Source organism: Mesocricetus auratus, unplaced genomic scaffold (genome assembly GCF_017639785.1).
Source record: "Mesocricetus auratus isolate SY011 unplaced genomic scaffold, BCM_Maur_2.0 Super-Scaffold_100676, whole genome shotgun sequence".
NCBI lineage: Eukaryota > Metazoa > Chordata > Mammalia > Rodentia > Cricetidae > Mesocricetus > Mesocricetus auratus.
Genome location: NW_024429266.1, coordinates 61017332 through 61045179, shown reverse-complemented (window position 1 = coordinate 61045179; position 27848 = coordinate 61017332). Strand labels below are relative to the sequence as shown.

The 27848-nt window shown below is 38.1% G+C and overlaps 1 protein-coding gene across 5 annotated transcripts in view; it reads right to left on the bottom strand.

Moving 5' to 3' along the window:
* Nucleotides 1-27848, bottom strand: part of Zranb3 (zinc finger RANBP2-type containing 3) — a 143183-nt gene that overhangs the window by 110162 nt on the left and 5173 nt on the right. For 4 of the 5 annotated variants that reach the window (XR_005874039.1, XM_021232882.2, XM_013120402.3 and 1 more), the window contains exon 2: nt 24370-24537. Coding sequence is in view for 3 of the 5 variants with exons in the window: in XM_021232882.2 (XP_021088541.2) it covers nt 24370-24530 (161 nt within the window). In the remaining 2 variants the exon portion in view is untranslated. Of the gene's footprint in view, nt 1-24369; nt 24538-27848 lie in introns of those variants that run through there. The other variant, XM_040738325.1, reaches the window with a different exon arrangement.

Below are 27848 nucleotides of genomic sequence, written 5' to 3'. Positions count from 1 at the left end.
ACTTTTCTTTTACCTTTACTGTAAAATGAAATGAGAGTATTCATGCCTTTCTTTTCCATATGTGAATGACACCCACATTTTCACAGTTCAGAAAGTCCCAAGAATGCAATGATGGAATCAGAAGTTAGATAAAATCCTGAATCATTCTATCTGAGCCATTCATTTTGCCTTATTCTTTTCTCAATTGAAACTTATACTTTATATGCTTTGGGATGCAGTATCATCACTGTAGCAGTAAATTAATCTCTTTATCTAGTTTTGATACATTTTCCTCACTCCACAGTGTCCAAATTGTCCAGTAAAAGCTCAGGCTCAAATCAGAGGAATAAGAAAAAAATCATACTCTGATCAGAGAAGAATGAATATCACATCATTGTAATTTCTTCTTATTATTAATGCCCTATTATTATTCTTTCAAACAAAGATACAAAGAGAAGAAACCATGATCCTTTGTTCCACTGGAGAATAGTATTTGCTTTTTTGATTTAAAAAAATCCATTTTGTCACACTGCTTGTCATTTAAAATCTGAAAAAGAAAAGGTCTAAAAAAGTAAGAGCTGAACAAAAGCCAAAGAATTCATCTGCTTCCAACACTTACTATATCTGTAAATTCTCCTCAAAAAGAAAACCTTGTAACGATGTAGTTAAATGTAGAGGGGGCTGATCTAGACTGCCGACAACCTTCTGGAATACTAGCTTTGAAAACAACTTAAAGAAATCATTTTGATTTGATCCACACTAATTTGTCAGTAGATATAAGAATTAAAAAAAATTCAAGTGACAAATCTTCTGTTAATTTGTCTCAAAGATTAGTCTAAAACCCTGACTTTTGACTTTTTTCTGCCTTCCTCACTCATGAGGACCTCGTCACTGATGTGGCATTCCTCACTAAATGAAGCTATCCTTCATGGGAAGGGGAATATATGAGAGAGAGAATGTGATGAATGTGGAAGTTGTGTACATGAGAATTTCGAGTGTCTCTCCCAGATGTGACTCAGAATTCTTATGTCATTGTCAGCCACACAAAAAAGTTATACTCCAGAGATAATTTTAAGTTCTGCTGTATATAGACAGTTTTGAACTTAAATAAATTATGCTTCTTGTTCAAATCAGATTTTCAGAAACACATCTAATTTAGTATTGTATTTTTGCATTAATATTTTATAATACAACTAATACAATATAAACTGTAATTCAACAGAGCTATACTGTCTAATAGGGTAGTCACTAGTCATTCGTGATTAATTTTAAATGCAAATTAATCAAAATGAAAAATTTAGCCCCTCTGTCATGCTCTGTAAGCACAGTAGCCATTAGGTGCCACATAAGACATCAGAACAAGTATGTCACTATTATAAGGAGTAATTCATAGGAGGACTAAAATGACTATGGAGGCTGACAGTCCCAGTAAGAGTGCAATTTCCCCATGGGTACCATCATCATTCCTGGGTAACTTATACATATACTATTCTTTTGTTATGCTATAAATAAGAATGACTGGTAACAATGGTTAGATCTTTACAAAGAAAATTTAGTGATAAACAGCATACATGTAAGATAGGCTTGGCAGTAAATTCATATGTCATCATCTATGTGATAATAAACCATTTAGGACTAAAAATAAGTAAAATTATGAGCCTAAAATGGGAAACACTGTACCTGCATTGAGAAACAGCAGGTTCATTGGTGCTGGGGAACGATGAATTACTTTTAAATTCAAATATAGCTTCCTTGCTTTCTGGCTAAGAAACCTTAACTTCACTGAGGCTAGTTCCTTCACTCAAAAAACCCTAGATATCAGTGCATACCTCAAAAGACTTAGCAGGATTACAATTTTAAAATATATAAACCACTCAGCAGGTTCTCTATGCAAAGTGAAAATTCACTGAACATTCCTATCCTGGAAGAGATTACATTCCAACAAAAACATTTCAGAATTCTAGAGGAAGAGGATGAAGTGGTGTTAGTTTTAAAGAAGAGTCAATGGGAATAACAGAACATTACATAAAAAAAATCAATGGAATTTAAATAGAATAGTAATATTGCCTTTTTATTTCAGATGTTTATATACCTATCATATCTATGAATGTATGTATCTATCCTCCCTTATACCTATATATCACATTCTATCACTTATCTGTCAATCATCGATCTTATATCTACATATCTATCATTTATCAGTCTATTCTATTTATCATCTATTTTATATTTATGTATCTATCATCAATCTATCCATTCATTTATCATTTATTATTTGAGGACAAGATAAAACCAAAACAGGAACTGGAAAGATGGCTCAGTGGTTAAGAACACTGACAGCTCTTCCAGAGGTCCTGAGTTCAATTCCCAGCAACCACATGTTGGTTCACAGACATCTATAATGGGATCTGATGCATGTAGGCTCTATTTGCAGACAGAACACTATATACATAAAATAAATAAATCTGTAAAAAAAAAAAAAAGAACTGACAGTTGTGACAACGTATCTCTTTGCTTAGGAGCCTATGAGTTTCTCCTTCCTATAAATGAAATCCTTAAAGACTACTTTAAGGATTTGTTCCCAGAGTTCAGAATATAGCTTGGTGATAGAGTGATTGTTAAGCACATGTGAGGCATTAGATTCAATTGCCAGAGCTTCAAACACACAAACATACACACACACACACACACACACACACACACACACACACACACACACCTTGTTTCCTATGATTTCAAAAAGTTGTAGCAATAATCTACAGGTACAATTCATATCAATAATTCATATAACCAGGCATAGTAAAAGCACCCTATATTCAAGTAGTTTTTAAATACTAAAATCCTCTTCCCTTAACTTCTTCCTCTCATTACCTTTTGTCCAATCTACAATCAACCAATCTTACCACGTCTCTAACAAGTAGAAACTAATTTAAACATTATGGGGATCAAATGTGAAATTGATATAAGTCTGACATATGTTTTGAAAAAGCATCAGTGGTGGGGGAAAGAATAAGAGGTTGGAAAGTTGCTGAGGATAGAGACAGGCCTAAGAATGCTCATTATTGGACCACGTAAGGTAGCACATGCCTTTAATCTCTGCACATGGAAGGCAGAGCCAGGAGGATCTCTGTGAGTTCAAGTCCAGACTGGTCTGCATAATGAATTCCAAGACAGCCAGGGCTATGTATAGAGACCCTGTCTCAAAAAACAAAAACAAACAAACAAGAATGCTCACTATGTTATTTCTATTCTGTTTCATGATGTAAATCATTTTAAACCATTGCTAAATATTCCAAAAAAGGACAAATTATTTGCTACTCTTTCTCCTATTTTTGTACAAAAAAATATCAGATGAATTATTAAGTTGAGAACTAAATTTACCTTGAAGATAATCAACTACTTTGATCTTAGAGGAAAAAAAGTTCCAGATTCATTTATCTACAAAATTATGAACTTCTATATTTTAAGTGTTGTGTCTGTAGAAGGTGCAAATTTCTGGATGTGGTGGTATACACCATTATCCTAGCACTCAGTAGGCAGAGGCAGGCAGATAACTGAACTCAAGGTCAGCTTGGTCTACAGAGTGAGTTCAAGGACAGTCAGAGCTACACAAAAAAATCTATCTCAAAAAACAAATATATGCAATAATCATAACTTTGAGAAATGAAAAGGATTCCCTACCACCACCAACACACACTCAAAAATGGCTGAATCATAGTCTCCAGGATGAACTATGGTCATTTACAACTGACAGATAGGATCAGTTCTTAAAACAAAATTGAGTTTTTGTTACTTTTACATGAACCCTATTTATTCAAAATAGGGTTTCTCAAAATATTTATTTTTTAAATGTAAAGAAAGGCTTTCTGCCTCAAAAAGTAAGGAGCTGAGATAATTCGTAGAGCTGACATTCCTACTTATTACTGAACAGTCCACGAGGCCTCGAGCAACTTCAGAACACAGCTACAGTGGCTCACGAAGCATGTACAAGCTAGAGATGCAAGCCATAGTGCTTTCCTCAGAACAATGTACAAAAGGCCATGTGTCTTACAATGGGGGCTGATTAGACCCTAGTGTGATTCTGGAAATAACATTTAAAAATATGAATTAAGAAAAAAAGATCAGATTATGTCATGAAAATTCTTAGGAAAAAAGCCTGAGAAATCTAGCAAAGTTGGAAGGATCATGTGACTTAGCAATAACCAGATGAAACCAGGAAGCGGCTTTTCCCTAAGTTATAAAGCATATGCTACTTTGGGATCAACCCTTCACATGGAAAGGGTTACCTGCCTACTTTATGTGAATTCATTTCAAGAAATGTTGACAAGTCCTTCTAAAGAGCATGTGCAGTACTGAGGGTGACCAGACACACAGACACAGACACAGACACACACAAACACACACACACACACACACACACACACACACACAGTGAGGGGAGGGAGTGATATACAAAGCTCCTCTATGCCATTTAGAAACACTTAGAGTTGAGCAGACATAAAGAACTAAAAATAGTCTCAGTCTAGAGTACATACTAGCTCCAAGAAAAACAAAATTCAGAGTGGAAGAAAGCATTTTAATCCACAGAAAAGTGGGAGTACAGAACTGAATTTGTTAAGAACTGTAATGGTAATCCAGTTCCCTGGGCATGATAGATATTCTATATATCATCAAAAAATGATTAAATCTTTGAAAAAAGGACAGTCAGGCAAAATATCTTAGATTCAAAACACATTGGTCCAAGCGTCATCTTCAAGTTCACATATGCATTTTCCCTTTGGCTGTCATCATTCTAACACTGGTTCTTATGAGAAGACAATGAAATCTGCATCCAGAACTGTAAGTCTGAGTTATTACACATGGCAGTCAGCTTCAAATACATATTCAGTGTCATATTCGGAAATTTGATCTATTCCATTGAAAGTGAAAAACACAGGAATTGAGAAAAATGTTAAATGTCCTTACAGTATTTGTTGCTAAGTTCTTTCTAAAATACTCAGTTTGATTACACCCTTACAATGATAATGACAATGATAACTGTTTCAAGACCTGAAATTTTGGACTTTTAAAAGGTTTTCATTCAAATATTCCTAGGGACAGCAAGATGGCTGACCTAGTTGGCTTTCACTGCTGTGATAAACACTATAGCCAAAAGAACTCTGGGGAAGAAAGGGTTTATTTCATCTTATATTTCCAGGTCATAGTCCGTCCCTAAGGGAAGTCAGAGAAAGAAGCTGGAAGCAGGAACTGCAGCAGAGGCCATGGAGGGAAGCTGCTTACTGGCTTGTTCCCCAGGGCTTGCTCAACTATGTATGCAAACAACACAGGACCAGCTGCAGAGGGGCATCAACACCCACAATGGGCTGTGCCCTCCCACATCCATTATTATTCAAGAAAAAAACCTCATAGAGTTGCATATGGGCCAGTCTGATGAAAACATTTTCTCAATTGAGGTTTCCTCTTCCCAGTTTGTGTCAAGTTGACAACAAAACAAAACAAAAAAAACCTAGCACAACAGCTTGGTGGGTAAAGGTGTTTGTCACCAAGCCCAATAATCTAAGTTTGATTTCCAGGATCCACATAGCAGAAGAGAACTGTGCCCTCTGTCAAATAAATGAAATGAAAGTTATAGTGTGGATGATCTCATACTAAAAAGAAATTCCTAAATGAAGAAAAACAGAAATTGAAAAAGGAATCTGTGTATGATACACAGATATGAGGGCACACATGTGGGGGGGTCACAGAACAACTTCATAGAGTAGATTCTCTTTTCCTCCATGTAGATCCTAGGGATTGAACTCAGGCTCATCAGGCTTGGTGGTAAGCACTTTTACCTGTAGATATAATCTAAAAGAAAGATAATCTAGATGTTAGTAAGGAAATAGCCATATACTATTAGAATATATAACCTATTGAGTCAAAAACAATAACTGACATGAAATAACAACCTAGAATTGAGTGTTATACAAGAGCTAGTCTACAAATATAGCTGACCATCTAAATTAGATACTTCAAGAGGGACATCAATTAAATGCTGGTGACTAAGAAGAATCTGGTGAAGAATCTGAAAACCAGGCCATGAAGAAGAAATGAATAATCATTATAAGTAAAAATGTTTTAGATGTGCGTCAGGCATGACAGCAATCCTAAATATATATGCAAAGGCTCTGCAATTCCAGTTTTAGACGGTTGCTAAAATGAGAGGAAATGTAGTGTGGGTGAGAAAACAGGAAACTGTGAGTTAAGAACACTTAGTTTGGGGTGGGGATAGCCAGTAAGTGCTTTCCCCACAAGCCTGAAGGCCTGAGTCTGATGCCCCAGAATTCATGAAATGAAACAAAACAAAACAAAACAAAAACAGCTATAGCTATGCATACCTATAATCTCAGCACTAGGGAGGCAGAGACAAGAGGATCGCTGGGAGTCAATGCTCAGCTATTCTAGACAAATTGGCAAGATTCAGGTTCAATGAGAGACCTTGTCTCAAAAGGTATGAAGGAGAGCCAAGGAGGAAGACAGTCTACATCAATTGCTGATTCTCCACATGTACAAGTGAACAGCTGTATGAATATATACATATAAACACAACTATGTATACACAGATAAAAATAAAATTTGTTTTTAATGAAAAGAACTTGCAGTTCTACCAAAAGCTATGTTTGGGAATCAAGTAGTAACTACAGGCACCAATTTTCTCTTCTATTAAATGGTCCATAACATTAAGCAAGCTTTAGAATTTATAATTGTGTTATTTGAAAAGTGACTACAAATACAGGTACTTAGAATAAGTTTACATTCTTTTTTATTTTCTCTACACAATGTTTTTCTGTGTAACTTTGGCTGTCCTGGAACTCACTCTGTAGACCAGGCTGGTCTCAAAATCCCAGAGATCTGCCTGCCTCTGACTCCCCAGTGCTGGAATTAAAGGCGTGCGCCAGCACTGCCTGGCAAGTTTACATTCGTTAAGTGTAATGCTGTTACTATTTCTGTGGTGTCAGGACTTCACTTTCCCTGACGGCCATGAGCTGTGGCTTTATGTCTCAATACAATCCTTCTCTTGGTTACTTGCCCTCCCATGTTCACACTTCAGCAGAGCCAGTCTGCTGCTTTATGCCAGGCAGTTACAGCTTTCTGCATTAAAGCCCTCAGAAACCAACTCTCTGCCTAGTTGTAAAGATTCCCAGAAGAATTTCAAGAGTACTTTCAGCAAGTATGAGGCTCATACAGGTACAGTAGACTCCCCTTATCTTTAGGGATACAGTCCAGGAACCCCAGAGGATGCCTGAAACCTCAAACAATAACAAATACTAGATAAATGATGTTTTTCCTATACATACATACCGACAATAAAGCTTATTTTACATGTTAGACACAGTAAGATATTAACAATTAATAGAAAAACAGCAATTGTAACAATATGAAAGGGTGAAAGCTATATGAATGTGTTCTCTCGTACACTCAAAAGGAATTACTTAAACAAAAGCACAGTAATTCTGTGACAATGGATCTGATAACCAACATGGCTAACAGGTATGTAGTATATACAGTGTAGACATGCTGAACAGAAGATCATTCCCATGTTACATGGGTTAGGGTAGCATGCTGCAAAATTTCACCATATTACTTCAGAATGGCATGCAATTTAATACTTATGAATTATTTACTTCTAGAATTTTTCTTTTTTTATTTCTTTAATTTTAAATAACTTGCTTCACATGTCAATCCCAGTTCCCTCTCCCTCCCCTCCTCCCGCACGCCCCCACCATCTCCCCCAGCCTCCCACCCTATCGCCACTTCCTTCCACATAGGGGATATCTAGAGTCTGTCATTTCACTCAGGGCAGGGTCCTGGCACTCCCCTAAGAGTCCAGGCTGAGAGAGCATCCCTCTTTGTGTTATGGACACACGAAGTCCGTTTGTATGCCAGGGATAAACACTGATCCACTGCCCAGGGCCCCATAGGTTGCCCAGGCCTCATCACTGACTCTCACACTCAGGAGGTCTGGATCAGTCTCATGCTGGCCTCCCAGCTGTCAGTCTGGGGTAGAATTTTTCATTTAATAACTTTAAACCACAATTGATGCAATTGAAATTATGGAAAATTGTGATGAGGAAGGATTTTCTTCTGACAACTTAAAGTACTATATGTTCAAGCAAAGCAGTCCAAAAGCTGACCCAGAGATAAACCAACCACAGTTAATTTGGCAATACTAACCTTAGCTCTGTATCTACACCACACTCACGTCCTTCCAGCCTAGGTAGTATTCCTTCAAGCACAGTCTAACTCAGTTCTCCAGATCTCTCTTCTTACATTCCCATAATAGCTCAGTATTGATTATCTCTTCTTTGACCTGTTTCTCCTTCTCTTTGCTGAATAGTTTTTATTAGCATTCACACATGCTAAGCACAGCCACTGTAAAAATAAACAGAAACCTCTCCTGGTCCTTACTTTGCTTCTCTGGCTTCCAGCTGCTTTCCTCCAGTTCCTCAGAACCAAGCTTCTAGCCTCATTTTGTGTTGTTCTCAGTCCCAGTCCTCAGACCCACTGAGCTATGTCCAGTTCTTTAAGTCAGGCTCTGCAAGCAAATGGATGCAGCCTCCAGCATTTCTGTTGGTAAAGACAGCTGGATCAGCTCACCTCTGTGCCTTAGTTTCTAGCATATCAAGTGGGGCTACCAACTTAACAAACTGTTGATAAATGGCCCAGTGTCTAACTTATATTTTTAAAATATGCAGTAACAGTAATACCAGCACTCATGTAGCTGAGGCAGAAGGATTGCAAATTCAAGGCCAAATGGGCTACAAAAGCTGGCCTAAGCAATATAGAGAAACCCTGTCTCAGGCAAACACACACACATACATACACAAACACACACACACACACACACAGAGAGGGGGGGTGAGTTAATTCTTCAATATAAGCATAGCAGAAAATTAAGCATCTCATCATTCTCTGTTAGTACCTGATAGTTGTATCATTTGTGAGTGACATCATTAATGCTTAATATTGATCAGACATGGATAAAAAAGTAATCAGTGCAAACACAATGTGGTTAAGGCTGAACTATTACAAAGTCTTTCTTAGAAAGAAACAAACAAACAAAACAAAATAATAATATTCTTAACAAACATCTGTGAGCTGGTGAGATGACTCAGTTAGGTAACACTGCTTGCCATCAACTTTGATGACCTGAGTTCAATCCTGGGATTCTACATGGTTGACAGAGACTTAACTCCACAGAGCTGACCTTGGAGCTGCACACATCCCCAATGGGACACACACACACACACACACACACACACACACACACACACACACACAATGTAAAAAAAGGCTATTCTACAAAATAAGGGAAAAACCTTCTAAAATAACACCTGTATTCCTCTTTAACAAATCTCCCTACATTCTGTGTTCCTTTTGCCTAAAACAATTTTATGAAAATTCCCTTCCTATATCCTACCTTACTGAGCTAGGGAATGCATATTTGACCTTTAAAATCCAGTTTGTAGCAATCCTCTGAGAATTGTTCCAGATCACATGTGTTTCTGGCTACTAGCTACAGTCAGGATGACCTGTTACTGTCAACACACTGCCACTGTGGCATCTACCACAGTATAACAGTTCTTTTGTGTATGTTCTACTACTGGACAATAGCTTCTTGAACATAAGGCACTGTCATTCAATTCTACATCCCAACAGCTTCTCTGTGGCCAATACACAGAGAATCACACACACTTATTTGAAGTCATCCCAGAAAGAAAGCAAGATACTTCAACCCTAGCTTGAGAATGTAGGTTTAAGAAACACATCCTTTGTCAGGTGGTAGTGGCAATCAGGAGGCAGAAGCAGGTGGATCTCTGTGAATTCAAGACCATCCTGGTCTACTGAGCGAGTTCCAGGACAGCTAGGGCTGTTACACAGAGAAACCTTGTCTCGAAAAACCAGGGGTGAGGGGAGAGAAACACATCAAATTCTAGAAAACTCTCCCCCCACAAACACTTACACACACACATACAAAAGCATATAACATCTTTAAAACAAAAATCACTGATAACATTCTATTGCCTAGATCTAAACACCAGGCTCATAACAGTAAAATCTGCCTATAAAGTATAACTTGGATTGTATGCCTTTTAGGACTTTAGGACTTTTGTTTTTTTGTTTTTTCGAGACAGGGTTTCTCTGTATTGTTTTGGAGGCTGTCCTAGAACTCACTCTGTAGGCCAGGCTGGCCTCGAACTCTGCCTCCTGAGTGCTGGGATTAAAGGTGTGCGCCACCAACGCCTGGCCGCCTCTTAGGACTTTTAATGGGTATAATATTGTTATTAACCTTTTAAACTTTGCAGCAAGTTTGTATTCTCTAGGATGCAAATAAGCCCATACCAATGACAAATGTGAAAATCTAAGACCTGTCAGTGGGGCCTTGGAATAGGCATCCAAGGAGCTGTATTTCTCCAGCAGTAGGGCCAACAGTCCCACACAAGCTGTCAACTTATCCATAAGTGTACCCATATCTCTTAGCTCCCCTTAAGATTAAGAAGGAAGAACTTCTTGAGGGGGTACTGTATAGGGACCTAACAGCTCAGGTTACAACACTAACTACAATGTGAAAACAAACACAACAAGCAGGTTTCATATGCAACAGGCAGGCAACTATACTTCTTGAGTGAGTAGGTAGAGAAAGAGGGAGCCAGGGGCAAATTGGTTCAGACCAGTGACTGCCAAGACGGGTATTACTGTGACTGAGAACTGTCCGTGAGCCTCATTAAGCCCTCTCTGTAATAGGATAGTTTTGAGCCCAATGGAAAAGAAGCATTCACAATAAAAGTCCCCTCCTTACCAAGAAAACCACCCATACTCAAAATCTTTCCTGAAAGGGCATGGCTATTCCAACTCTTCACCACAAAAGAAGTATACATCCTTGCTGTGTAGCTACTGTGCCAGCTGGTCCATCCTCACACAGGTGCTGTTTCTTCTCTGTAATAAACTCTCACTTGACACCAACAGCCAAAAACCAAGTCAGCCAAACAAAAGAAAACACCAGAAAATTCTCCATATAAACAAAACTGTATTTTTGATATTCAACTTAAACACTTTTGGGACAATAGAAGAAATATAGTTAATATTATTTAATGCTACCATGCAAAAGTGTGCCTTCATTAAAATTTAACTCTCAAAAAGACAGAATCTGAAAAGTGGAACACTATATAATACATTGTCAGTAAAATAGCTTGGTCTGTTTATCAGACTGGGGAATCTGACCTGATAAAACATTATTTAATTGTACTGACACTTTATTTTAAACATATCCTAAAATAGTCTCACTGCTAGTTTGCTTTATTCTCTGGATCTTAAGTTTAAAAAAAAAACACAAAAACAACCTGAAGCATAGCAAACTGCTTCAACTTTGAAACAGGCCTTTTGTCTTATTAACAATGTTCAAGATTTAAAAGATTTTAATTTTTACAAACAAAGATATTCACCAAACCAATGAAGGAATTACTGAAATTTGTTTAATGAAACTGTTCCATTAAGCGGACTGCTGGAATGTGGAATAAAGAAGAACAGCACATATTGGCTTTTTCTAGTGTGGGTGTCCTGGTATCCTCGGGATCTTTCACCCACTCATGAGTCAGTTTTACATAACAAAGTAATGTATAATTTCCCTCCTACTCACAAGCCAACACTTCGAAGCTAACATTTTACCCTGTGTTATTTAAAGAACATGGTAACTTGGAACATTTTAATATTTTGCAAAACGTATAAACAACCAAATTATTATCATGTCAGTAACAAAGCTCTTTGGCTTCAAAGAAGCATTCCAGTGTATTTTAATGCTATAATGACTTAGGAAAAAGTATTTGGAAAATATATAAAACTGTTTGGAACAAAATAAAATGTTAATTTTTAAGTTTTATATTTGATTCTATGTATGCATGTGTGTCTATGTGTTGTATGTGCATTCGGGTGCCTGTGCCTGTGGACAGTATTAAATCCACTAGACCAGGAATTACAGGCAGTTGTGACTGATGTGGACACTGGAAAACAAACTCGGGCCCTCTTGAAGAGCAGCAAGTACTCTTAACCACAGAGCTAACTACCCAGCTCCTAAAACTATTTTCTTAATCTAGGTAAAATTGGTCATTTTTGGCCATAGAGAAATCAAGAAAATAGACAGTAAATTAGCAAATATATATTTACTGGCGAATTGTTTCCACAGCTACTAAAGTAATAAGGTTCCAGAAAAGTAGGATTGGGGGCAGGTGGGCAGGATGGACTTTGTTTTCTCCACAGTATATATTTCTTTCTAAATGGCAAAGATATATATGTGTGTGGATGTGTTTACCACAAATAATAAGTAAATATCAAGATCATTTTGTTCTCTATGCTAAAACTCTTACACTCCCAGTATTACTAGAATTTCTTTCCTTGACAAAACTTTGGAAATCATGACTATATTAAGACCTTTCTCATTTAATTACTTATTATGGTGGGAAATTTTTCAATTTTCTATTATTAGAAGGAAAGAATCTTCAAAAAAGAAGGAAGGAAAGAAGGAAGAAGGACAAAGAAAGAAGAAGGAAGGAAGAGGAGAGCATGATTAAATGAAGATAGGTTTAAGAAGGGAAATCATCCCTCACAGGTGGTACAGACTCAGGCCATTGTGAAGAGATATTGTCTTGGTTTCTTACTGCTGTGACAAAATACCTGACAGAAGCAACTTACAGGAGAAAGGCACAGCCCATGATCTGGAGAGGACATGATGGTAGTAATGTGAGGCAGCGGGTCATGCTCTATCTGCAGGCAGGAAGCAGAGAGAGATGGTGACATCCGGCTCACTTTTTCCATTTTCTTCAGTCCAAGACCCCAAGCCATGGGATGTGTCTTCTCATTTCCATTAACCCAATCAAGAATCTCTCACAGGCATACCTAGAAGCTAATAATCCCCCAAAAGTATGCTTGGAAGCTTGTCTTCCAGGTTTACAGTTAACACTGACCATTACAGGAATCAACTACATCTGGGGAAACTGACTATCAAACAACAAACTGTTGCAGCAGATGGCATCACAGCACATGAAGTGTTCTCATTTTACATGTCCTACACAAAATAGCTATGGCTTGCTTAAAGGCAGCAGAAGCTGGGATTATCTCAGGGTGATCAAACACCCAAGAGCAGAATTTTCTTTTTCTTCTGATGAAGAACCATGGCACGCATTCCATTATAATCTACAGCTGCAATTTTCTCATGGAAGGCGGGCTGACTGAGCCAAGGAAGCAGTGATGGGAGGAAGGGAGAGAAAATGGGAAAATCAACCAAAGCAAAATATGTATAAAAATGCTCCCAAGAAAACCTGTTATTGTGCATGTTAGTAACAAGGAAAAAGGAAAATGGATTCAAATCTAAGATGTCTTTTGTGAACTTATGAGTCCTTAAAACATACTATTCTGAGAGTTACAAATTGAAAGTTTAGGCTGGAGAGATGGCTCAGTGGTTAAGAGAACTGGTTGCTTTCCCAGAAGCCCTGAGTTCAATTCCCAGCAACCACATAGTAACACACAGCCATCTATAGTAGGATCTGATGTCCTCTTCTGGAATAAAGGTGTATGTACAGATAGAGCACTTATACATAAAATAAATAAATATTTTTTAAAAATTGAAAGTTAGATATGGGAAGACGGCTCAATGGTTAAAAGCACTGTCTGCTCTTCCACACTGACCTGGGTTCAATTTCCAGCACCCTCATGGCAGCTCACAACTGTCTATAATTCTAAGATCTAACACTCTCACATAGATATATATGCTGGCAAAACACTAATGCACATAAAATAAAAATAAATTACTGAAAAAGAAATTGAAAGTTATAATAAATTTTCTATAACTAAATCTCTTCGACCTTTAGATTCTTTACAGGTAAAAGAGAGTTAGTAACAAGTATCTGTCTTTCTGAAACGGTGGTAGCCTTGCACTACAAAGGCTCTACAGCACTGGTTCTCAACCTTCCTAACGCTGCAACTCTTCAATACAGTTCCTCATGCTGTGGTGACCGCCAGTCATAACATTATTTTCACTGCTACTCCATACTATAATTTTGCTGCTATTATGAATCATGATGTAAATATCTGATATGAGACCTGGAGGAGTTGCAACCCATAAGTTGAGAACCACTGTTCTAGAGCATAACAAGGGGAGTTCCCGATGAGTACATACATGATGAGGTGGAAGTGTCTAACATATCATAGTTTCATTTGAAAAATAAATTCACTTACCTAATGCATTCGTATGTACTAAGGAAGTAGTATCGTTCGATATTACTAGTAGACTTAGTTTCCTATTGTGGCAAAACATACCTAAAACCTACTACTTCAATCTCTTTAAGTTTGCAGTTCGATGTCATTAGCCACATCTACTTTACTGTGCACTTAGTGTTACAGTCCACCCATTAAACCTTTTGTTTTAACTCTTGGGGCTTCTCCTTCTCTTGCCCCAGATAAACATTTATTTTCTGTCTGTGCAAATGTCACTACTCTATGTAACTTACTAGTAGAAATCCTATTTGCCTTTCACCTGTACATTAAGTATCAAACACTCCTGTAGCATCACATTTTGTAATGACAACTTATCCTGGTCCCAAATATGTGCATTCAAACAGTATCAAAACATTTATATAGATTCAAAAACATCCACTTGCAGGTCAATTTTATGGTGCACATGGGATTCAATATTCAATAAGTAGTAGCACTATTTCATAAAACTCAGGTACTATATATTACATTTTTGCAAGATTGTAATATCCTTTTAAAAAAAAAAGAGCTAGGCAGCTATGCACACCTTTAATCCCAGCACTTGGTAGGGAGAGGCAGGCAGAGCTCTCTGAGTTCAATGCCAGCCTGGTCTACAGAGCGAGTTCCAGGACAGTCAAGGCTACGCAGAGAAGCCCTGCCTCAAAAAACCAAATTAAAAAAAAAGAAAGTAATGTGAAAATACACATTGCTTTTAATTTTTTAAGTAATATTGCATCATTTTGGTAACTACAAGATTACACACAGTATCTTCATATTTGTCTTAGTAGTATCAAGGTCAGCGTCAGATTCTGGTACTGTTAGAACAGATGCTGATACAGTTCTGAGAAATCCCAGGGTTTTTTAGTAGGGGAAGGCCACATGAGACCTCACCTGCTTTCCCCACCATACAAGGATCTATAGGAAATAAATGGTTGCTGAGGGGAAGGACATTTTCTTCATGGCACATGGAGGCGCTGATAAGTTCCTGTAAATAATCCTTCATCCACGATCCCGTAAGAAACCCTAAGTAAATTCACTGGGACACACACACATAGACATGAAAGCAGAAGGGGCTGGTTGGAAAGAGAAAGGAGATCAGCACAAGTGGGAAACACATAAGAGAGGGAAATTGGGGCAAATATGATCAGAATACTAATAACCTTTCTTTTAAAAAAATCTATGGCTTGGGAATAGAGACATGGCTCAGCAGTTTAAAGCACTCACTGTTCTTTAAAAGGACTTGGGTTCCATTCCCAGTACCTACACGGTGACTCACAACCATTCATAACTCCAGTTCCAGGAATCTAAAGGCCTTCACTTCCACAGGCACCAGGCATGGATGTGGTACACATACAAATATGCAGGCAAACAGCTATACACATAGAGTAAAAATAAATAAATAAATGAATATTTAAGAAATGAGTTTTAGCTTAATCATACATTTGCTAACACAATAAAGTATCACATATTCAGAGTTCAGGAGCTTTTTGCTCTAAGTTACAAATCTTAAAATAAAAGAGGATTTATTCATGATGCCAGCAATGACCACAGACTCAGAACCAAGATGCAAGTTCAAAGACCTTGCCTTATTCCCAAAACACACCACTAAAATACTCCTATTCACACAGTATGACCCTTTGCAGGACACTGGAGACTTCTGTGCCTCCCTCTCAATCTCTTCTCTCTCTCTCTCTCTCTCTCTCTCTCTCTCTCTCTCTCTCTCTCTCTCTCTGTGTGTGTGTGTGTGTGTCAGAGAGAAAGAGAGAGAGAGACAGAGAGACAGAGAGAGAGAGAGAAGAGAGAGAGAGAGAGAGAGAGAGAGAGAGAGAGAGAGAGAGAGAATTTCTTGGCATATGTCTTTCACAGCACTCAGGAGGTAGAGGCAAGAGGATCTCTCAGTGAGTTCAAGACCAGCCTAGTCTACATAGTGAGCTCCAGGACAGTCAGGGCTACATAGAAAGACCTTTCCTTACAACAGCAACAAGCAGCCCCCATGCACCGCCACACTGTTGAGGATCCATACAACTATTTAATCTCATTGATGTAAGTTTTCCATTATGTAACACACCACAACTATTTCTATTTTCTGCTAATGGACAGTTTAGGTAGCTAATGAACAGTACTGCTATGAACAATTTTTTGGTACCTATAAACTCAGAGAGATGAATTACTGAATTTTGGAACATACTAGCTAATGTATAGTAGAAAGAGTCAAACTACTCCCAAAAGTAGTTTCCCTTTCTAGCCACAGTGTAACTTAGCTATACCTTCACATCTTTACAGGAAGGATAGTTCTACATCTCTATATACATAGATATTTGAGCCATTAGGATGAGTGTGTGAATTTTCTAATTTTCCTCACATATGTATTTTCAACAACAACAACAAAAACTATGTTCAATATAATTTATTATTATTCTTTAAATTTGTAGACTACAGAATTAAAGAAGGCTATTTCCTAAAAAGAAGTTTTTTAAAAAATCTAATGAAAAGGATTTTAAAAAGTATTAAGTTCATCTGTTAAAAAGTAGAATTGAACTGGGTTTTAGTGGCACACGTCTTTAGTATCAGCACTTAGGAGATAGAGGCAGATGGATCTCTGTGAGTTCAAGACCAGCCTGGTCTACAAAGCGAGTTTTAGGACAGGCTCCAAAGCTACAAAGAGAAACCCTGTCTCAAAAAACCAAGAAAGAAAGAAAGAAAGAAAGAAAGAAAGAAAAAAAGTTATCATGGAGAGATAATTTTTTTGTTTCTTTTCAAGACAGAGTTTCTCTATAGCCTTGGCTGTCCTGGAACTTGCTCTGTACACAGGTTGGCTTCAAACTCAGAGAGAACTGTAAGCCTCTGCCTCCCAAGGGCTGGGATCAAGGCGTGCGCCACCACTGCCTGGGGAGAGATGAAGACTTAGTTAAAAATTTTGTCATGAATTTACACATAAAGAAGCATTTGCTTCTATAACTAGAGATAAAGCAATGGTACAGGAGCTCGGGAACTTTTGCAAAGTTGGTAAACAAATTAAATATCAGTAGATAGAGTCACACATAACTGAAATGACATTCAGTACAGCCTCCTGGGGCCTGCTGTGCCCAGTGCAGCTACCAAGGCAGAATCAAATGGAAAACTGGAGAGATCTCGGAGCAGTGGATGGTCCAAGGGAGACTAAACCTAGCACAGGAGCATAACCGCCAAACAAGAAAGGACAACTGGGGTCCAAGTTAGCATATCCTATGTGGTCAAGTACCTAGAGCAGAAAAATTAGTTGAAAGTCTTGCAGAACAGAGAGATCAGTACAAAGTCAGAATCTTAACCAATAATCTCTACAGGACTCAGCATTAATTTTTCAATCTCTCATGTACTTAAATATGTATTATTTAAATATATATTGTGGATGACCTTAATTATATTATAATTGATATATTGTCTAGAGGCACAATTGGGAAATTAGAAAACGACTGATGAACAAAAATTTGCTAATAACCAGTATTATCAAGTAGCAGACTTTGGGTTTTTTTGTTTTGTTTTGTTGTTGTTGTTTTCGAGACAGGGTTTCTCTGTGGCTTTGGACACTGTCCTGGAACTCGCTTGGTAGTCCAGGCTGGTCTCGAACTTACAGAGATCCACCTGCCTCTGCCTTCTGAGTGCTGGGATTAAAGGTGTGCGCCACCAACGCCCGGCATAGCAGGCTTTGTTAACACTGGCCTTCATTCAGCAAAATGTGAAGAGTGTCTTAGTTTCTTTTTCCTGGAAATGGTGGGTGTGACTAACTTAAACGTTGGCTGTACAGGCAGCCAAAGCACAGCTTCCTATAATGTCAGGATCTTGGAAGTCAAGACAGTAGGATTAGAGTTTAAGGTCATCCACAAACACTTAGCAAGTTTGGGGCCAGGCTGAGCTACATAATACAGTGCTTCAAGCAACAGAAAAAAGAAGGAGGAGGAGGAGGAGGAGGAGGAGGAGGAGGAGGAGGAGAAGAAGAAGAAGCTGCAATTTACATAAATAAATAAAATGTTAAGCAATAGCAAATCAAGAAAAAGAGGCAAACTATGCTCCTGGACTGCCAAAATGGGAAGTTAGAAAGAAACACTGATCACTATGGGGGGAAAGCTGGGGAGTTAGCAGCTTATTTTTCTATTGCTATGAAGAGACACCATGACCAAAGCTATAAAAGAAAGCATTTAATTGAGGGCTTCCTTATGGTTTCAGAGGGTTAAACCATGATCATCATTGGAAAGCAAGATGGCACAGAGGCATGGCACTGGGACAGTAGCTGAGCGCTTACATCTGATTTATAAGCATAAAGTATACACAGAGAGGGGGGGAGGGAGGGAGGCAGAGAGAAAAACAGACACAGAGTAAACCTGGCATGGACTTTTGAACCCTCAAATTCCACCCCTAGTGACACACCTCCTCCAACAATGCCTTACTTCCCAATTCTTTCTAAATAGTCCACCTACTGGGAACCCAGTCTTCAAAAATATTAGCCTATGGGGACTATTCTTGTTCAAAACACTATATACACTAAACAAAAAATGAATTTAAAAAGAAAAACACTGTAGTGAAAGAAGTCAGAGCAGGGTTGCCAAATTTAGGAGAAGAGTTGATTAGGAGCAGGTGGCTGATGGGCATATTCTGTGCTTACAAAACCTATCAGAACCTTAAAAGTACACACATAAAACCTGAGCATTTCAATAAGTTAAAACTTACCTAAATTTTAAGTCAAAAAAGCAAAAACATGTGGCATGATTTGGTAATCAAAATTCAGAATTATAAAATGCTAGATGTCATAGCGTACATATGAGAGCCTAGCATTTGGGAGGCAGAATTGGCAGGTCAGCAAGACAACCTGCCCTCCGCTACATAGAAAGTTCAAAGCTAGCCTGGGCTATAGAAGATCATGTCTGAAGCAAACAAAGATTCAAATCACAACCCTAAGTGTCCCTGAAAACAAATTTTATATTTATGGTACATGGCTGACCTGTGAAAACCCAAGGGAAGAACTCAGCTTTGCTAATCTTCATCATGAGACCTTTCTAATCCCTGAGTTTTCTACACATTAAAATTCCTAATTACTGAGAAAATTTATGACACCAGAAAATGCATTAGACATCCTAATCAGTTTTCACTGTCAAGTTGATACTTTTTTTTTTTTTTTTTTTTGAGACTGGGAGCCTGTCTTTGCTTTGGAGCTTGTCATGAAACACACTGTGTAGACCAGGCTGACCTCAAAGTCATAGACATCCACCTCCCGAGTGCTGGGATTAAAGGCGTGCACCAATGCCTGGCTAGTTGATACATCTTTAGGTGACCTAAGAAAGGTTTCGATTGAATGACTACTGGATCAGACTGGTCTGTGTGTGCACACATAAGCACATGTGTGAGTGCATTCGTGTGTGTGTGTGACAGAGACAGAGAGAGACAGAGATAGGGAGGAAGGGATATATATATATATATATATATATATAGAGAGAGAGAGAGAGAGAGAGAGAGAGAGATAGGAGGAAGTCTGTATGCCGCCATTAACCATGTGACTTACTAGAGGTGCATACAGATGTATTATATCAGAGAGAGAGAGAGAGGGAGAGAGAGAGGATTATTAATTATGTTGAAGTGTCTAGCCAATTGTGGGTGATCTGGAAGTGTAATTCAAATAACCCTTTTTCTCCTGTAAATTTGATTTCAGTCAAACTGTTTAATACAGCAATATAAAAGAAACTAGAACATTAAAAAATAAAATGTATAGAGCAACAAAAAACAAAATAAATTTCAAGTATATAAATAAAAATGCTCTAAATATATACAGAAATAAAGACAGAACTAAACCGTGACACCGAGCAAGATACAACAGACTTGAACTGGATATGCTAGCATTTAAAAATATACTGGTGAAATTAAGAGCAAAGTTCACAATGATCCTATTCTCTAATTACAGGAAAGGAAAGGACTGACTGTTCTTTGACATTAGTCAGTTAATCCCAGAGCTGGACACAGAAACCCAGCTAAACCTTCAACATTTCTTTTATGAAAGTCTCCATCATGCTTCCCAAAGCCTGGTGTGATGGCAACTGTTCTGTGTAGAGAATATTGAATAATACAGCTCTCCCATGTGAGCAACAAAAACAAGTGGTTTTAGTCTTACAAACATTAATAGTTTCTTTCTCGGGACAAGAGTAGCAAAAGGTAGCAAACTAGAGTGAAGTAAGCACACACAAGTGTATGTAAAATGTGCACAAACAGGTAAACATAGAGGCACATCCACACACTTATGTTTATATATACATAGAAAGCAAAAACTAAAACTAAAAAAAGGTAGGAGATATAAAGGACACTGAAGAAAGGTCTAATACAGATGTAAATAGTGACCAAGGAGTAAAGAACAAAGATAACACTGGGATCTGACCAGACGACTCAGTGAGGAAAGTCACTTGCTGCCAACCCTGATAACCCTTGTTTGATCCCCAAGATGCCACAAAGTGGAAAGAGAGAACAGAAGTCCCAAAAGTTGTCCTTTGACCTGGATAGTACATTGTTGCATGTGCATGCATTCACACAAACTTGTAGGGATGAGCCCCATAAAGCTTTCCTCCCTAGGGGCTGAGATAAGGAAATTTAGGATAAAAGGAAGTGAAAGAGAAAAACCAAAAGGGGAAAAAAAAAGACACCTGGTACAGGTAACAGCTGTAAAATCTTTAATGTGAATGCATACTACCACCAAGTCAGGAAGTAGAACAAAGGAAGCCATACCAACTAAAACTTCTGGATAGTGAGAAAACAGTAAAAAATTACAACTGAAAGGCAATTTACAACAATGAAGTATCTTAATTTCCTAAGAATAACTGTGGTACTTGATATGGAAGACCTAGTCATTTTAGAGTACAGAAATCATGTGCCTGTGGGAAAAGATGCTGGAATTAAAGTTTCTCTTGTGGGACTGTGAATGAAAGTTGGAATCACAAAGAACAGATTACTCCAAAGCCAGAGGAAAAAGAAAATCACCAGACAGATAGAATGTCTATCATCAAGCAATCAAAGACTGCTGAGAATGTGCAAGGCGTGGGAGATCTGCCCAACGTTAGTAGGAATATAATTAGAGCAGATGCTATGGAAATGACTATGGAGGCTCCTCAAAGTACTGAAAGTACAGTCAGGCATCATGGAACACATCTGTAATCCTTGTGCATAGGAGACGGGACAGGAGGATCATGAGTTCAGCCATGGCCACATGGCAAACTCCAGGCCAGCATGGGATCCTCTCTCAAAATCAGTTAGTTAAATAAAACTCTACAGAACTAAAAATATAATCCCCATATGATCCAGATCTACCACATGGGTACAGAAGTAAACGAGTCAAAGATAGCAAACAGGAAAGATACATGCACATTTCAAGTTTACTGAAACACTATTCACAGTAGGCAAGTCACGGAATCGGCCCAAATGCCCAGCAATAGATGAAATGGTGAATAAAGTGTGGGCTATAAGCATAATGAAGTTTTATTAAACCATAAACACCAAATGTAATTTGAAGGGAAATGGATGGAACTGGGAATTACCATGTTAAGCAAAGTAACCAAAAGATAAAGATCACATGACTTCTTTCACATGTAGAATCTACATGAAAAGTAGAAAGGAGACTGTTTGGGAAGAGGAAGGGTACCAAACTGGGGGCTAGGCCAGACAGGTAAAGGTATTTGCCATGTAAACTTAGTGACCTGAGTTCAAGCCCTGGAACTTGAGGTGGAAGGAAAGAACCAATTTCATAAAGTTGTTCTCTGACCTCACATTCATGTAATAGCACTTGTGCCTTTCTTAATACTTACATAAAAATGAATATTAAGATAAAATAAAGTCTGGAGAGATAGCCCAGCAGTTAGGAGTACTTCCTACTCTTGCAGAGGGCCTAAATTCTGTTCCCTTCACCCAAGCAGCTAACAACTGTTTTTAACTCCAGCTCCAAGAAATCTGATACTCTCTTCTGGCCAGCTTTGGGCACCTGTAAATACGTTATACACACAGACATGCAGGCATATACATAAATAAAAAAGTAATTAAAATTTAAATTGGCAGGCTAAAGAGATGGATGGGTCAATGGGTAAGAGCACTTACTCTGCAAGTATGAAGACCCGAGTTCAAATGCCCAGAACCTACATAAAAGACCAAGAATGATTGTGTGTCTGTAAATTCAGAGCTGGTGGGGACAGAGACAGGAGGATTGCTAGGACTTACTATCTCCAGGTTCAGTGAGAGACAGTGTCTCAAAGAATTATGATAAAACAGGATATCCAATATCCTCTTGTCACCTCCAGGCGTGCACGCACGCACACGCGCACACTTAAAAAATAAATTTAAAAAGGTTCCTAACAGATGAATAGAATAAATGTACAACTGTGTTATAATACATCATAACCAGATGATACATATGACTCTTTAGATTTAAATTTAAAAGAATTCAAGCTAGCCAAAATTTAAAGTGCACACTTGCCTTGCATTAGCTACACTTTTAGAACCCAATAACCACGGGTTGCTAAAATGGGTATTGATTGGAACTATCTATGTACAGAACATCTCCATCCTGGCAGAACATTCCATTACACAGCAGTCAACTAGAAAAGGACTTTGACTTATGACAATGATATCACTACATATCAGTGGGCTAAGTCAGCCTTTGCTTTAGATTGAGAAAGATCAACTGAATGTGCACATGTAAAAGTAAATTAAAAAAACAATTGGACATTCACTTTGTACCAGCAGTAGAATTATTCCAAGTGAACTGCAAATCTAATTGATATGAAAAGTGAAAGCAAAAATATTTTAGAAGAAACTACTGGCAAAAGCTTGTTCTTCCACTGAATCTGGGATTCTCATTGTGTCCTGCCTTGGACAAGGCAGCTCCTAGTTGTCCAGGATTCAGAGGCAGGATTTCCTCCATGAGTTTCCTAGTTCTTAGGTCTTTGGAATCATAGTAAATTGTGTTACCCATTTTTCTGGCTCTCCAGATAACAAGATAGCAAGTGACATATTGTTTCTGTACAATTTGGGTTCCCCTATGTATGTTCTTATTCTCATTAATAAAACCATTCCTAAGGCAAGATAGGTGGCCTGCACGATATCCTCTTCATTACTGGGCAGCAGGCACACATTTCTAAAAAAAAAAAAAATGTGCAAAAACTGCAAACCATAAAAATACTACCGGTAAAAACTAGTTAAAATGGTACTAAAAATGGAGAATTTTGGATTCTGGAGAGATGGCTTAGTCAGTGGGTAAAGGTGCTTGCCACCAAGACTAGCAACCTGAGCTTGATCCCTGTGACCCATATGATAGAAGGAGAGAAACAACTCCAGCAAACTATCCTCTGCCTTCCACACAGGACCCATGGCATGTACACACACTGTACACACACACACACACACGAGAGAGAGAGAGAGAGAGAGAGAGAGAGAGAGAGAGAGAGAGAGAGAGAGAGAGAGAGAGAGAGAGAGAGAAATTTTAAAAAATAGGGAAAAGATTATGACAGGCCTGAAACAGATCCTTTCTTCACAGCCCTCAGAAAACATCAACTTGGCCAAAAGCTTGCTTTTGGACTACTAACCTCTAGAAAGTGAGAGACAATACATTTTTTTGTTAACTGCTTTAGTGGTGGTACTTTTTTTTATAACCCAAACAAGCCATGCTAGTATTTAGTAAAGTAGGATCTCTGTGAATTTGAGGCCAGCCTGGTCTACTGAAAAAGTTCCAGGACAGCCTCCAAAGCTACAGAGAAACTCTGTCTCAAAAAACCAATAAAGAAAGAAAGAAAGAAATAGCAATTTTAAAACAAGATACCAGAAGACCTGAGTTTAATCCCCAGAACTCACATGGTGATTCTGGCACACTGACCTCAACAAGCGTACTCTGGCACACATGTCCAGCAAGCATAAATAAATCCAATGCAGTTAAAACTCAGCATTGTTGAATGTATTTCCACCTCAAGTGTAAGTCAATTATAGCTTATGGATAAAGTCTATTTCATCACAATCACTTTCACTATAGAAAAATTTGAGATATTTGATTAAACAGATCTTGGCTTTTTAGCATTTTTTTTAATTTTAGCATATATTTTCAAGGTACTTTACCTGCCATCTCTTTGGAGGGCAAAAATGATGCCATCTTTTTGGAAAGGAAGCAGCTTTTCTCTGAGCTTGTCAGGTAAAAAATCCAGCTGTGTAGTTGATTTGCTCATTAAACAAGGAATCTGAGGTGTAGGAGCCTTCTTTTTGTTACCAGCTGTAGGCATGGTGAGCCTGAACGGAACCACAACAAAGAAAGGGGTGAGGGGAGACATTATGAACCACACTGCAGAATGCCACAGGCATGAAATTACATCACTTTCACCTAGCTCTGGAATACTGGCTACATACAGACTACTTAATTCACGTTCCCTGAGTACGCTGCTGAGAAAACTCAGGGCACTGGGTCCAAAAGTGCCTTTATTTCATTTTGAAACATAATTTAGCCATACCCATTTCAAGCAAATAAATACAACACTGAAAAAAATCATATATCAACTGGAGTTTTACAAAACTAGTAACATTTAAGCCTTTGAATATTTTTTTTCCTATTATGGTGCTGTGGACTAAACCTGGGGCTTGCAAATACAAAAAAAGTGCTCTACAACTGAGCTAAAATTCCAACTCAGATAATTTGTTTAGAAAAAAAAAGAAATGAACGTATAGCTTAATGGGATTTTAAAAATATTTGGGAAGATGGCTCAGTGGGTAAAAGTGCTTGCCCCACAAGCCTGAGGCTTCATCCCCAGACGTCAAGTAAAAAAGGAAAGAAACGACTATACAAAGTTTTCCTTTGAGCTTTGTGTATGCCCCAACACATAAGATAAAACAATCAAGACAACAATCATTGTCTAGGAAAATCTGAGGAAATAAAGATTGAGTAAAATTCACTTATAAATAATTCTCTTAAAAAGTAAGACTTGCACTGGGCACAGTGGTGGCAGCACTCAGAGGGCCAGCCTGGGCTACCACACTGAGTTCCAGGCCAGCCAGGGCTACATGGTATAAACTTTTCTCAAAAAGAGGGTGAGAGGGAAATGATGTGCCAGTGAACACTGGAGGTCTAGAATGAGAAAATCCAGAAAGGTAAAATTTTCAGACCATATAGCCAAAATAAGGCAGAAATAAGACAAAGGTGTAGGTCTTTCCTCTGTTGATCATTGCAAACATGCCACAGTGGTACATTCTGCTTTGTGGCTAAATCACAGTAGAAATACCTGTTTTTAATAGTCTGAATATTTGCCCTAGAAAGAACCATAATTAAAAATTTGTAACACCAAACCTCTTGAATTTCATGGCGCTGTGCATTAAGAAGTATGAGTCTCAGTCTCCACATAGAATAGACTCTGTGTTGAACTCTGACTATTTAATAGTAAATATAGATGCTCTTTGAAAATTTTCCATAGGGAAGTACTTGGTATTAAGCTAGGATAGAACAGGGACTTGTTTACTTAGATCTGGGGGTTTAGAAGAATATATATATATATATAATGCATATATACACAGACATATATACATATATCCTTTATGTATTTTAATATAGTATATGCATATGTTAACTTGCATATTATATATTAAAATTGAAGCCTGAATAATAAACTTACTAACCAAAGCAGAAGGGATGAAAAAGAGTTCTTGGAAGAAGTACATACAAGATCCCTGGCTTGGGAAGAAAAGGAAGACACGGGGAAAGAATTATGAGTCCTTACTTGATGATCCTTCCATTGCACTGCCTCCTCATTTCCTCCTACTTTCACTAGATTCTAGAACACAGAATCCTCAGTTCTCATCCCACCTTACTGCTTAATTCTTCCCAGTCTAGACTTCACTCCCGGTCTATTTTAAAGGCAGATGGACCAAGGATCGGCTCCTAGTAGCTTTCTTTATTCTTGCCTGTTATCTTACTCATGGTTTTTCATATTATTTCTCATACAACAACTTCTGCATTTATACACGAGGAACACTTGTAAACTTCAGATTCATATCTAACTTGACATCTCTACCTGGGTAACAGGCATCTCAAAGGTTCCAAAAGTATAATTCTAATTCTCTTCCCTAATCTTTATTTCATTCATTTATGGCCTTATGCGTTGTATCCGTCCAGGTACTCACACTCCATTCTGTCTAAAATTGCACACCCATCTACCAGCAACTCCTGTTGACTCTACATTCTAATTATATCCAGAATATCACCATTTCTAATCATCTACTTGCCTGATCTGAGTCATCACTGTCTCTAGTCAGAACTTCTGGGAAAACTTAACCAGTCCTTTGCCTTAATCCTTCTTTCGATACAACATCCAGTGAGGTACTCTGAAAGCCACCTTTGGATGGTGCCGTTTCTCAGAATAGCTCTTGCCTTTACTCAGATCTCAGTGCCACTACTAGCTTTCCATCTTTTCCTCCATCTGTCCCCCTGCCATCATCTCTCCATCACTTACCTATTTTTATCCTGTTAATGCTCTTGTACTTTAAGGTCATAGCTTTGCACTAGACGATATGTCATACCATTCTACGCCCAGAGGCCTGCACGACTGCCTCCCTGGTGTCCTTCACATTCTTCTAAATGGTCATTTTACCAGTAAGTAACTTAGCCACTCTATTTAAATTCTAACTCCTCATAGCTCTACCCTGCCTCCATTTTTTTTCCTACTTGATAGCCTCTATCAGCTTACAAAGTACTATGCAATTTACATCTTTTGCTGTTTATTCTGTTCTCTTAACATGGATATAGCTTCATAAAGGCAGGGGTTTATTGGGATTTTTGCTTTTTTTGTAATGAAGATTGAACAGAGGGCATTCCTTGTGTATACTAAACAGGCATTCTACCACTAAGCTGTATCTACAGTCTTCCTTTTACTTTTTATTTCAAAACAGGGTCTGACTAAGTCAATTAAGCTGACCTTGAACTTGGGATCCACCTGCTGATGAGCCTCTGAAGTAGGCAAACTCAAGATTTCTTTCTGTTTTGTTTACTAATGTTAAACACCCAGAAGTGCCTGGCACTGAGTGCTCACTATTATTCTTCTCTTCAAAGTTGCAAAGGACAGGCTGGGTGTGGTAGTGCACAGGCCTTTAATCCCAGCACTGGGAAGGTAGAGGCAGGCAGATCTCTAAGTTCAGTGCCAGCCTGGTCTACAGAGTGAGTTCCAGGACAGCCAGCACTACATAGAAGAACCCTGTCTCAAAAAAAAAAAAAAAAACAAAAAACAAAAACAAAAACAAAACAAAAAAATCAACCAATAAATAAAAATAAAGTTTCAAAGGTCAAGAGGACCATGCTGGGTCCAGAGGTAGGACAGGAGCTAAGGATGAGAAGATATAAATTGTGGCCACGAGCATGCACAGTGCTAGTGTGCAACTAGACTTCTTGAGAGATGCAGCAGGGTGGGAACTAAAGGACTAGTACAGTGCTGTCCATGATTACATGTAGAAGTCGCTGCAGTAAACAGAAAGTATATACTAAATTAAAATTATAGCAAATAAATTAGTGCATTTTGCGGAGTAATTAGATTAGAGCTGGTGCTCTTAATAGATAAGCTACA